We start from the raw sequence: 14,143 nt of genomic DNA on the forward strand, positions 1-14,143 counted from the left end.
ATATCACCACCTCTCCCTCCAGGCACTTCACTGCCTCAGAAACTGAGGGAACCTTATTTTTAATCCCTATCCAGTTATTGAGGTCAGGAGATGATTCAAGATCACTCAGATATGCAAGACTCTTTTTAGTGACTCAGTGGGATTTGCATACAAGCTTAATGCCCTAGAGAACAGTGAATCAGTGCGTGGTAAGTCCAGCCTGTGCTGATATGAACAGAGGCTGGCATTTCAGAAGCACAAATGTGTTTGGGGTGGTAGAAAGTGGCAGTGGATGCCTTTGGTTTTATCAAACAAAGATTTGGGAATATAACACACTTATAAAAAGAGAAAAAGAGAGAAGATGCTCCAAATTCAAAGAAACATTATGCTTTTACTAAAAAAACCCAGTTTATTTTGATTGCAGGCACTTTAACAGGTCTTCTAAATCCAAAAGCAAAGGAAGGAGAGGGCTGAACTTTACCGTAGGTATGTCACATTCCCAGTGGGATGGAGACTGGGATGGGGTCTCCAGGGTCCTTCCTGCAAGATCTTCATGGCAGCAGTTCAGACCTCACTCTCCCCACTACTTACAACCCATCACTGGATGGTGACCTCTTGCAGTCCAGCATGGAGCTGAGTTTCCAATCTGAATACTACTATATGAATGTGTGTGGGGTCATCCACTCTCTCTCACTGGATCCTTTCCAGAACCAGATAATCTCCAAGAAGAAGGACAGCAAGGTGAGTTAAACAGCCTGGTGTAAGGTGTGCAGGTAGGATGGGGAATATGGCTTTGGTTCCAATTAATATTTAATTCTTTGCATAGTGAAACAGCTTTACTTGGAGAGATTGAGTAATCTGAAGCTGTGGATAAATCATAGAATCATGGAATGGTTTGGGTTGGAACCAACCTTCAAGATCATCTAGTTCCACTCCCCCTGCCATGGGCAGGGACACCTTCCACTAGACCAGGTTGCTCAAACCCTGTCCAACCTGGCCTTGAACACTTCCAGGGAGGGGACAGCCACAGCTTCTCTGGGCAACCTGTGCCAGTGTCTCACCACCCTCACAGGAAGCAATTTCTTCCTTATATCTAATCTAAATCTACCCTCTTTCAGCTTAAAGCCATTACCTCTCGTCCTATCATTACACTCCCTGATAAAGGTTCCCTCCCCATCTTTCCTGTAGGCCCCTTTAAGCACTAGAAGGCCACTATAAGGTCTTCCCGGGGTCTTCTCTTCTCCAGGCTGAACAACCCCAACTCTCTCAGCCTGTCCTCATAGGGGAGGTGTTCCAACCCCTGATCATCTTCATGGCCCTCCTCTGGACCTGCTCCAACAGGTCCTTGTCCTTCTTATATTGGGGGCCCCAGAGCTGAACACAGTACTCCAGGTGGGGTCTCACGAGAGCAGAGTAGAGGGAAAGAATCACCTCCTTCAGTCTGCTGGCCACACTTCTCTTCTCTTGATGCAGCCCAGGATATGGTTGGCTTTCTGGGCTGTGAGTGCACATTGCTGGCTCATAGTCAGTTTTCCATCCACTAATACCCCCAAGTCTTTCTCCTCAGGGCTGCTCTCAATCCACTCATTGCCCAGACTGGATTTGTGCATGGGATTGCCTCAACCCATGTGCAGGACCTTGCATTTGGCCTTGTTGAACCTCATGAGGTTTGCGTGGGCCCACCTCTCCAGCCTGTCAAGGTCCCTCTGGATGGCACATCCCTTCCCTCCAGCGTGTCAACTGCACCACACAGCTTGGTGTCGTCAGCAAACTTGCTGAGGGTGCACTCAATCCCACTGTCCATGTCTCCAAAAAAGATCTTAAACAGCATGGGTCCCAATACTGACCCCTGAGGAACACCACTTGTCTCTGGTCTCTCCACTTGGACATCTAGCCATTGACCACAACACTTTGAGTGCAACTACCCAGACAATTTCTTATCCACTGAGTGGTCCATCTGTCAAATCTATGTCTCCAATTTAGAGACAAGGATGTTGTGTGGGACAGTGTCAAATAATTTGCACACATCCAGATAGATGACGACAGTTGCTCTTCCCTTATCCACCAATGCTGTAACCCTGCCATAGAAGGCCACCAAATTTGTCAGGCATGATTTGCCCTTAGTTGGCTGTCACCAATCACCTCCTTATTATCCATGTTCCCTAGCATCTTTTCCAGGAGGATTCACTCCATGATCTTGCCATGCACAGAGCTGAGACTGACTGGTGTTAGTTCCTCAGGTCATCTTTTTTTTTCCTTTTTAAAAATGGGGCTTATATTTCCCCTTTTCCAGGCAGTGGGAACTTCACCGGACTGCCACAACTTCTCAAATATGATGGTTAGTGGCTTAGCCACTTCATTTACCAGTTCCCTCAAGACCTGCAGATGCATCTCATCAGGTCCCATGGATCTGTGCACCCTCAGGTTCCTTAGATGGTCTCGAACCTGATCTTCTCCTGCAGTGGGCAGTTCTTCATTCTCCCAGTCCCTGCCTTTGTCTTCTGTGACTTGGGTGGTGTGGCTGGAGCACTTGCCTGGTAAGCACTCAGCTGAGAAGTTACTTCAATCCTTTCTTACAGGTCAGGGATTACTTGTCTCTTGGCAGGGAGGGGAACACACTCAGGATAATTTCTGCCTCTGTAATCTTGTGAATGACATCTCAGTCCTTTTGAGAGTCCAGCTCAGAAATCAGTGTAACTGCTATAAGAAATTCTGAAGCGAGCTATTGCAGCATTTCCAATTCTGCTGTATGCCTATACACATCTGATGATATTCACTAAATTTGATCTGAATATATTGGTATTTGAAGTCATAATTTTCAGCAAATAAATATCTTGCCGGATAGAACTTTATCCAACTTTAAGGAAAATATTGCATAAGAAAAGGCAAAGGTGCACTGCTAATTTAGTTCTTAATGGCTCTGGATTAAGCAGGTTTTGTCTGCTGATCAGTCCTATGCTGCACTTGTCTCTATTAACTCAGTTTCCAGTCGGCTCTTAGACCTTAAAATGTTCATCAAATGTCTGTTTCAGTGGTCCACAGCCTCAGTTCTTCAGAAGTTTGGATCGGCCATTTCAGAAAACTGCCTGCACCTGGGTAGCACCCTTAAATGCCCATCTGATGGCAGGCCAAGCACAAGCACCCTGTGATAAAATCTTTTCCTTTCTCTTTTGAGGACACTTTCCTGCTTTCCTGTGCAGGATCCTGGAGCTTGAATAAAGGAGAATGCTCCCTGGGGAGTTGCTATAGTAACCTGTGATTTTTTTGTTGTCTGAAATTAAATATAAGCAAGGGAGAAATTGCAGAGAAGAATTTTATACCTGAGTTTATCATCTTTGTGTAACACCAAAGCTGAACTGTACCTCCAACTTCCTAAAGCAATAACAGTCACCTTGAGGCTGATGTCAAGTCAGTAATTTTCACTGGAAAAGAAATTAACTGCTGTATTTATTATTCAAGAACCCTGATTAGAAAAAAAAAATTCCACATCTGAAAGATGTAGCAAATAAGAAAGAGAATGAGATCATTAGAAATGTAAAGACATGGAAGTGGGAATAGCTGCTACAAATAATATCTAAACTTGCAATGCATGAATGCTCTGCATATTCTATTTTCTTCTTAACAGGGTTCAGTGATAGTCTGCTCTTAAACTTATAGTCAGAGAAAAAATTCAAACCCATGTTGTCCTTGGAAAATAACTTCACGTCTCATAGCTCATACTAGAAAGTGATTTTTGAATGTATCAATATCAGTTCAGCAACAAACCTAATCTGAAGATTCAGAATAAAAACAAAATTTGTTTTAAGAGAGTGTGATGGAGGAAGAATCCACTCAAACTGCTCTCAGTTATGAGCATCAAAGGCAGCTCGGGAAGTCTGGGATCAGGAAAGGGCATGAGAGCTGAGCTACCAGAAAGGTCATTTCCATGAGAAATAACCCAAAAGCACAATGCTGGGAAAAATCAAAGACAATCCTGGGAGGCCAGTGGGGAAGGAGCACGGAAGTGGGTTGTGTAAGGAGGGTGTGCAGGAGCTCCCAGTCCCCAGTGGGGGGGGTGGGGGTCTGGCTCTGGGGCAAGGTCCCTGCCAGTGCTTGCATCACAGTCAGTCCCTCTGTCCCCTGCTGCGCACCCCCGGACACCCCGGCAACAGCAGGACCTCAGACCGGGCTGCTTGGCAGTGGCCCAGGGAGAGGAAAGACCACCGACCTCTGTGAGCAGGTGAGCATGTGCCGGGCTCGTAATTTAGCTCTGCTGAGTTACCCAGTCCAGCTCGATTTCGTGCGGCTTCCCCCCAGCCAGCTGCCCTGCCCACCCACCCCAGCTGCCCAGTATTTCCTGGAATTATTTCATTCAGAGGTGGGGGGAAAACGGTACGGGAGAAGGGAGAACTTGAAGCACGTTTCTGAAGCTTGGGTTGATGTCTCCCCTGCAGTGTAAAAGAGCTGACAGAGCTGCTGTCAAGTTTAATTGTCCCCAAGATAATGTCCTTCAGTGCTGTATATATTATATATTTTGGTTTATACTGAAAACATGATGTCTAAATACTTCAAATATAAGTGACTTTAACAACTCTAGCTGCTTGCCCATGGGCTGCTAGCTGCTGTGGCAGGTAGGTCTGGGCTTTTGATGCTGGATGTTTCCTGCTTCTCCCCTGGATAGTTAGGAGTGCGTTCCCCCTGTGGCTGATTTACCTCCCCATCTTGGGGCTGTTGGTGGAAACAATGGGACTGGGCACTCCAAAAGAACAGGATGGGTTGGAAAGGCTGCAGGGGAGAGCGTACATGGGAGGGAGCAATATATGTCTCTGAACATGGCATAAGTGGAAACAAAAACCTCCAGAACTGCGAGTTTTGGAGGAAGGCCCTTTAGCAGAGGAACAATATGAAAACACAAGTCTGATGTGAGATAAACCAGCTGGTGATGTAGAAGACAACCCTGAAAGTCAGACAGAAACCCTATTGCAATAAAATCAAGTGTTACTGCAAACAAATCTATATTGCAATTGCCCTCTCCTGCATTAAGGGATTTTGGATTTTAACTTCAACCAATCAATCAATTAATTAATTCAATCAATTAATCAATTGGACAAGCTTGGGAAGGGGGTGAAGGAAGCATCTCTGGATGTTGGCTCTCAGAAGTAACCTGGAGGAGCCCGGAGATGCAGTGCTATATGGTGGAGATGGCGGGGAAAGGGGACAGCTGCAGGTTTTGGAAAAGGGAGGGTGAAAATAGGACAGGAGGTACACAATGTGGTGGCAGAGCTGGAGGGTATAAGAAACTTGTGTGTGATGGTCACCCTGTGTCTAACACTCAGGGCAGAGACATGGGGGCAAAATTCATGAAGGTAAAATTCTCCTCACTGACGGAAAGGCAGAACTGAGTTTCCCAAGGGGCAGGGGACATCAGTGGGGATTAGGGGTAAACCTGGGTGAAATTAGACAACCAACTTTTTTTTTTTTTAAAGTAGAAAAAGGCACATTTGTGCTGTTAGAAACACTGTGCAGAAACCCTAAGAATTCTCACAATTTAGTTATTAAAAAAAATTCAACCTCAGTTCAAATAACTTCAAATTTAATTTTTGTAAAAACTGCATAAAATAAGATTTTATTTGGCACAAACTAAATTTTTTTTGTGTGGTGGTTTGGGTTTTTTTTGTTCATGTAAAAAAGACGGAAATCCTTAACTTGCCTGGGTTTACTCATGACTAGAAGGTGATATAAGCCACAACATTTTGGGTAGAGGGAAGGAGGAAAGAGTGTTGAACAGATAAGTCTGAGATTTCTGTGACTGAAATAAGAAGCACTGGAGGTATGGCACTGCAGTATGGATTTTAAAGAGATCGGTTTTCTGATGATGTGAAAAAGAGGTAGACGAACTGTAGGAAAGAGATGAGCAATCACTACTGCAAGGGTAGAAAGCAAGAAAAATAATGGAGCTATCAAAGGATATAAAGAGTGATGGGAGAAATGAGAACGAAAGATGGAAAATTATCTATGGGTTGTGACAGTTTTTGGACCAAGGTAATGGGAATTTGTCAGAAAAACATGCAAAGAGCAACAGCGTTCTCCTGGACCCAATTTCCCAGGGCTGTGGTTTGGAGTTTTAATTATTTGTGCATACTGTATCACTTGGTGCTCTTACTGTTCACAGTTCTGTGGATTTTAAGATCAAAACCCACAACTGCCACTGCATTTTTGTGACATCCTGTTAACACAAGCTACTGAGCATCAACAAGAAAAAGCTGCTCTTGAGGCCAGTTTTTCATTGTGATCCTTTAAAAATGTTTTATTTTGAAAAGTTGGTTTCAGCTCCATAACAATTTTTAATTGATTTGTTTGTCAGTCATTTGGGAACAGGCTATTCCAAGGCACAAGATGTTTTTACATTTTGCTCCCTTACATGTCTGTAAAAATGAGGTAGAGAGATAAAAGAAGAGCCCAGGTTTTTACACCAAATCTTGTGGTACTGCCATAGAGCTGCTTTATTTACCAATGCCAATTTTCTCAGCTTCTATAAACTACGTTTCTGGTGTATTCTTTACCTTTCATAGTCAAAGGGGCAACACGATCGACTGTGGGAACTGACTTATTTGCTTGTTCCTGTTGTCCAATGTCTTTAATTCTGACCTTGAATTTTGGCAGTAACTCTGTGCATTTATGTTGTCTGTTCTTTCAGTCCTCATCAAGCTTCTGCAGCTCTGTCGTGTCACCTACTCCTCACCAGTGGACAGTGGCCTCTTTCAGAAAACCTAGAAGTCATCTTTTCACACATTCCTCCTCAATTTACTAAAGAAAAGTCATGTCTGCTTTTGATCTGACAAACCAGAGCATGCAGCGTATAAAGCCTGAGATGGACTTTATCGCCCCACGGATGAAACTGAGGGATGAGATGTTTGTCTTTATTGATGGTAAATGGGTGAATGAGATCTCCTGCCAGCCACCCTTTGCTTCTCACTGGAAGCTCTTTAGCAAGAAGGTACAGAATGAATGGAGCATCTGGGAGGAGAACAGAGCTCTTTGGGAGGAAAACCAAGTCCTCCGGATTGAAAACAGGATGCTCTGGGAAGAAAACAAGGCTCTACAATGTCTCCAGTCACAGAACAAAGCTGTCCAGGTTATTTACACTGATACCCTGAAGCAAAGCCTCCAGAAGGAAAATAAGCTGTTCCCATTCTTTCAAGAGAGGAACACAGGCTTTCAGGTCAGCCCAGACAACAAAGCTCTCCAGGAGGTCCAGAAAAAGAATAGAGTCTCAGGGGATTTCCAGCAGGAGATTAAAATGGTCCCCACCATCTGTAAAGACCAAAAATCTGTCACGGACCATGAAGAGAGCAAAGATGCCAGCTCAAATCTTCAGAAGGACACTGACACCATCACAGCTGTGGAAGAAGGTAACCCTGGCCCAGCCCCAGAGCAGGAACAGGAAGCTGGAAAGGAGAGCACTACTCCAACCCAGAATAAGATCAAGTCTGCCTCAAGCATACACAGCGAGCATGAAATCCTCCAGGCTCTCCAGGACTTATACGAACTCCTCCACTTCTTCCTGAAAGTGAACAATCTCCTCGGGGAGAAACAGGGCTGTCACATTCTCTGTGACGTGAACAGACCCCTCCAAGAAGAATGCAATAAATTGAAGCTGCAACTGAATGCTGTGAAAAACACTGTGTCAGACATTATGGCTCAAATGGAAATGTTGGAAAAGGAGCTCATTGCCATCACTTCCTCAATGTATGAAGAAGCAGGACAGAAGCTGGCAACTGAGTATCAGCTTGGAGAGATGTGAAGCTTAATGCCAAGACCTGCTAGTCCAGTTTCCTGGAAAGCTCTTCTTGTTTCAGGGAACCTAATAAAATCCCAGTAGAGCCTGAAGACATCTGGGGATTACTGTGTTATTCTGAAACTTTCTTACATTACTTAGATGTATTTCACCTTCTGATTATACAGTGTGGGTGACTCATGAATTTGCCTAGTGTCAGGAAAACATGTTTTTCAGCATTTTTTTTCAAAGTTCCTGATAATGCCTAGATTTTCAAAAGGTAATTTGTGCTTTTCACACTTAATTTGAGGTACCTTATGTTGGCCATATTTTTCAGAGGGATGGGCAGTTGCTGAAAATGAGGATCCCAACTGTGAGCTGAATTTGGATCCCAGTGGTCCCTTCCTTTCTTATGGCTCGCCAAGTTCAATGGCTGAACTGTGTCTTCTGCCACACACCAGCCTTCTCTCTCTCATATAGGGTAAGCAGTGGATCATGGAAAATGTAGCCTCCCAGGTGAGACAGGCCCATGAAAGACAAAGGGACACAGAAAAACACACTGTATGTGCCATACATATACATTCTTGCTGTCTCCTTTTCCCAGTTTCCCATTCCCACTTAAATTGTCTCTTTCCCTTGTTTAAGACTCCTCCTCAGAAGACAATCCATCTCTTGCCTCAGAGTATAATAGAACCATAAAGCAAACATCGCCCACCAGAACAGCATGTCTCCTTCCGCCTTGGTTACTTGTAAATTACCTACATCATTTTGTACCTTAATTAGGCTTAATTCTTCTCAAATTGCCTTGTTTTGGTACACTTGAATAATCCTACTGATTTCAAGTGAGATTATTATTTGCTGATAAATGGCACTTTTAGAATGCAGTGTGTATAGGAAAGACTGCTTAGTGTCTTATTTATAGCTCACTGCTAAAAGAAAATTCCTATAGACTTTGGCGGTCTTTTTGGACCAGCTTTTCTTTGTGGCTAGGAATTAAGCGTGTCTTTGCCTGCAAACAATCAATCACATGTAGTTATGGAGCTAACATCTTTCTAGCCTGGAGGAACAATGATACTTCTTCTGGGCAAGAGATCACAGGGCAAGGGAAAGGGCAATGCCCGACCCTGTGCAGCAGAAGCCCCTGGGCAGCTTTGTGAGTCTGAGCTGTCTTTCTGAAATCTTCCATTGGACTTGAAGACTTGAAAGCAGGACCACAATAACTTACTGTCACATGTTGAGGACTGGGCTGAGGCAAGCATGCTGCAAGACTAAGCCCCAATACCCTCACCAGCCCTACTCCACCACCCAGTGGGTCCCCATCAGCCAGACCACTGCAGGCAGGTGGGGAAGGGCTGACCTCTGCACCTTAATCCTGCTGCTGGGATTTTTACACCTTGTCCTTGCAGTGCCTTTCTGTTTGAATGTCTGATGACTTCCCTCCTTTGTTTTAAACTGTTGATAACATATCAACTCAGCACTCCCCTTGACATGTGCTTTTTTCAGCTTTGCTCTTGTGTCTTGCACAGTTTAGCAGCCACCATACTGCCTTGCTGTATGGACCAGCTGATATAGACCAACTGATGGACACATGAAGTTCACCATTACTCTGCTTTCAGCAGAACTGTCCCGTTAACTGACAGCTCAAAAATTCAGGCCCTGCCTTGGGGATAAAGCCCCAGAGAAAATGAAGGGAGGTCAGGGATATGCCCCTTCTGATGGAAAGGAGAGAAAAGAAAGAGTTGTCACACTCATGTGGGTCCTCAGGCTGTTCTGGGGAGAACCACCTGTTTCTACACCATTGCTGAACTATTCCATGCAATTGTAGGCTGGGAGGGGTGGACAAGAACACTACAGTGAGAAACATGAAGAAACATAAGTCCCAGCTCATAGTCCAAGGGCATACTCACAGCCCTCTGTTACAAAATGCTGATGAGTAAAGGAGGATCCCTCCTCCCAGATATCATATTGGGGCCACAGGAGTGAACAGAGTAGGCAGCAGGGCCGCATCTCCTGCTCAGAGTAGTGAGGTCCTTCTTGATTTCTTGAACAGTCAGAAAATGTGACTCCATAGTAAGCAAGTAGGTTGCCAAAAATGACATTTGGTGGCTGTTCCACAGCTCAAGTTGGTACTTGTCTGTTGATATGCTCATGTTTAAAAAGTCTGGTCTCAACTGTATGGCTGACTGGAGTGTCTGGAAATGCATTTTCCTCTCTGTCTTGGACATCCCTGATGTAGTGCAATTTGTCACAACCTTTCAGGCAGAATACAGGAGAGTCTTTAGGAAATCTAACAAGACAGGCACAAGGAAACTTCTGCAGAGCAATTGTAGGAGCATTATTGTAAAGCAAAGGGAAGGTTATGGTGAGGTTTACCTCTTTGCAACAGGACCCAAGAAGCAGCTTGTCACTCTAGTTTATAGGTCTCTAAGTGATTTGACACCAAATTACCTAAAGGATAAATTATCTTTCACCTTGTATTTCACTCAGACAACACCAGGCCAAATGCCAGAGATGACTGTTTACTTCAGAGGTTTAAAGTAAGGGGCATTTTCTTCGGCTGTTAGGGCTTCAAGATGCTGAGGCAAATCTTCTCTCATGGTTGAAGGTAAAGGGCTGGCTCTCAGTGATGCAGGGGAAGGGAGGGCTGTGTGTATAAGGACTAGGTGCGAAGAAGAGGGCCTGGAGCAATGGCCATTAATAGAAGGATGTGCAGACAACAAGTTGCTCCTGCTTAATGACAGGGTTACAACTATATATAGATAAATACCTCAGCCCTGTGCTGAGACACATAGAATCATTTAGGTTGGAAAAGACCTTTAAGATCATCGAGTCCAACCGTTAACCTAGCACTGCCAAGTCTACCACTAAACCATGTTCCTATAGTGCCACATCTACACGTCCCTTACATACCTCCAAGGATGGTGACTCCACCACTTCCCTGGGCAACCTGTTCCAACGCTTGACAACCCTTCTGATGAAGAAATTTTTCCTAATATCCAATCCCCTGGTGCAACTTGAGGCCATTTGCTCTTGTCCTATCTCTTGTTACTTGGGAGAAGAGACAGACACCCACCTTGTTACAACCTCCTTTCAGGTTGTTGTAGAGAGCATAGAGATAAGGTCTCCTCTGAGCCTCCTTTTCTTCAGGCTAAACAACTCTGGTTACCTCAGCTGTTCTTCATAAGACCTGTGCTCTAGACCCTTCACCAACTTCGTTGTCCTTCTTTGGACAGGTTCCAGCACCTAAATGTCTTTCATGTAGAGAGGGGCCCAAAGCTGAACGCAGTATTTGAGGTGTGGCCTCGCCAGTGCTGAGTACAGGGGAGCAATCACTTCCATAATACTGCTGGCCACATTATTTCTGATACAAGCCAGGTTGCTATTGGCCTTCTTGGCCACATGGGAACACTATGACTCATATTCAGCCGGCTGTTGACCAACACCCCCAGGGCTCTTTTCCACCAGCAGCTTTCCAGCCACTCTTCCCCAAGCCTATAGTGTTGCATGGGGTTGTTGTGACCCAAGTGCAGGACTCAGCACTTATCCTTGTTGAACCTCAGCCTTGTTGAACCTCAACCTGTCCAGATCCTTCTGTAGACCCTTCCTTCCCTCAAGCAGATCAACACTCACACCCAACTTGGTATCTTCCGCAAACTCACTGAGGGTGCTCTCAATCCCCTCATCCAGATCATTGATAAAGATATTAAACAGAACTGGACCCAGTACTGAGCCCTGGGGAACACCACTTGTGACTGGCCACCAGCTGGAGTTAACTCCATTCACCACAACTCTTTGGGCTCAGCCATCCAGCCAGTTTTTTACCCAGTGGAGAGTATGTTCATCCAAGCCATGAGCATCCAGTGTTCATGATTCTGTGCCTTCAGAGACACTCCTTTTTTCCTAGCTGTCTCCCTCACTGTGTTTTAATGTAATATTTGTTAAGAGGCAAGAGGGGGTTTATGGACACCCTAATGCCAAGATCTGGAGGGGAGTAGTGGTAATGACAAGATTTGGTTGTGTGTTTGCATTTTAACAAAGTGATTTGTGTCCTGTTTTTAGAAGAAATAAACTGTTCCTTTGTCAACGGGCAACGCACTGACTCCTGCCATGTCCCTGTACATGGGCAAGAAAGACACATGGACATGCAGCTTTCCACCAGGTTCTTGGGAGGAATGATCTCACCTAATGTCAGGTGTCCAGGAAAGGACATCCAGATCTCAGCTAGTCACCTTGGGCTTCATTTCTAGCCTGTAGAAAGAAATGGGAACCCTCAGGCTGTGATTTATCTGACCTCTCTTAGACATCCATTTTAGGATGGTCTGAGTCACCAGCTGGAGTCACCTGTTTCTCTCTGCTGTCTCTGTAATTGTTTTGGGAGAAAATAGTTCCAACTTAGCTGTTCAGTTTGGAGTTTTCTGAATAGAGGGGACTTGGCAGTCCTGAGCTGAGGAGGTGCTTCACCAGGTGGTGAAGTGGTACAAGCTTGGGAACTTGTGCTGCCAGTCCCAGTCCCTTGCTTTGCTTTCTGTCTGATGCTTTCATTAACCAGCTGACTCAGATCTCTCCATTGTGAGGAGAAATTATTACTTTGTGAATAAAATTGAGTTAGTTTGTGCAGAGCTTAACGGTCAGGAACACATGTAGGATCCTCAGGGGAAAACACTATTTCCCCAAATGCTAATGATGTTCCTGGAGGGAATTAGGTTTTGTGAGCCCTTTGTTCTTTGATTGCTGTTTTGGGTCTTTGATCTTCCTGATTATAAAAAGTCTATATCTAGTGTATATTTTTTTGGCATGTCTCATGGACAAGTTGAAGTTACTCATGCCTTAAAAGTTTCTCAAGTCTGTTACGTGCTAACAATGTCCATAATGACTGCCCAGCAGTCTTGCTGAGGATTATGTTATAAGCAAACTCTCAAAATCCCAGAAGGTATCAAGTCTCCAATCTGCTCTTATTTGGTTACAGACTGGACAGAGTTGGTGACAGTGGTGGAGGATTGCTTCTGGATGATGGGGGAAAAATCATGAGTATTGCTCGGTCTACATGAGTACTGCTCAATCTGTTACTCAATGTCAAGAGCATGGATGTCAAGACTTGGCTAATTTGCCTGTAGAGTGTCACAAGACTGCACAGGGACAGTTCAAGCACTTCCATTCTCTGCTTTGTTCCATGCCCCCAGCAAGTGGCCCCAGCATGGGGCCATCAGAGTATCCTACAGTTCTCCATCCAGGGTGGGTGCTGGTGAGGAGAGCTGGGCCCACAGCTGCTGCAAACTACTCAAAGTACAAATGGAGGAAAAAGGCAGCAGTAGATATTTACAGGATCAACTTTTTAATTATAATAACATTTAGGCAGGTTTGGGAAAAAATGAGGTAAGCTTAATTTTGTTTCCTAGCCTGTTCACTGATTTACAAGACCCTGGAAACTGATAGATATTCTGGTTTGAAATGGATGGATGTCATTCTTATGCTGCATAATTTACCTTTTGCAGAGAGACAAACTTTCTGTCTCTCTCCTTCTTATTGTTGCTGATTAGCTCCTTATTTTTACACTTCTCATTTGTCAGTACTATTTTTGGAAAGCTGGCTTTTTGGCAAGGTCATCATCAGCCTCTTGCTTCCCTGTAAATTGGATTATTGCCTGTAGCTGGGTTCTGTGCAAATGCTGACTTTCCTGTTCTTGTTTCTTATTAGGCAGTCTAATACAGCTGGTTTTGTACTGTCTTCATATAACACCCACCCCGGCCTTTTGTGCTTATCTTAGCAACCCTACCACATCATCCCATCCCTAAATTGCAATTTGGGAAATTTTTCAAAGTCTTTTGAGCTTCCTTGAGCCCTGGCTTGCTCCTGTTAACTGTTGAAGACAGTTCTCCCAGAGTTCTGCTTGTGATTTCATGAAGCTGGGGATGTGTTTCCGAAGCTGTGGCACTGACCAAAACCCACACTCTCCATGGTGGTGCAGGATGTTTGTTGGGGTTTGCAGCAGCCTGGTTTGATCTTGCTGGTGTGGGTCTCAGTTCAGCAGAGACTGAGCCATGTGTATGCTTTTAAATGCAGGATATGGTAGAAGTTGTTCACTCAACCTTTGTGCTGACAGGGGCTAAGTCATCTTTTTTTGACATTCAAATTTGAATACAGACTATTCACAATATTCATGCAGTGAGGTGTAAAGAAAGTGGGGGAGCAACTCTTCAGACAAGCTGCAAGAAGAACTTGTTGCCTACAGAGACCATTCACTGGTTTTAAAGAAGACAGCTTTAAAACACTAACACAGTTTCCAAAGCGGTATTCATCCCACCTAGATGGAGGCACTTAAATGAAAGCAGTAATTGAGACCCATGGCCACCTGAGGTGGCTTCTGCAACTGATGGAAGGAGACAGTCTTGCCAGAGAGACCTTCAGCAC

The 14,143-nt window shown here is 44.6% G+C and overlaps 1 protein-coding gene across 1 annotated transcript; it reads left to right on the plus strand.

Annotated features, from left to right (window-relative positions):
* Positions 1-6,778: 6,778 nt before the first annotated feature.
* CBY2 (chibby family member 2) lies at positions 6,779-7,762 on the plus strand. The gene has a single exon (XM_074816954.1). It carries the CDS (start codon positions 6,779-6,781, stop codon positions 7,760-7,762), a length of 984 nt encoding a protein of 327 aa, XP_074673055.1.
* Positions 7,763-14,143: the final 6,381 nt, after the last annotated feature.

Source organism: Strix aluco, chromosome 2 (genome assembly GCF_031877795.1).
Source record: "Strix aluco isolate bStrAlu1 chromosome 2, bStrAlu1.hap1, whole genome shotgun sequence".
NCBI classification, from domain to species: domain Eukaryota; kingdom Metazoa; phylum Chordata; class Aves; order Strigiformes; family Strigidae; genus Strix; species Strix aluco.

Excerpts from the sequence above, each read along its gene's own strand:
- CBY2 (XM_074816954.1), top strand. The coding sequence starts at position 6,779 with ATGTCTGCTTTTGATCTGACAAACCAGAGCATGCAGCGTATAAAGCCT.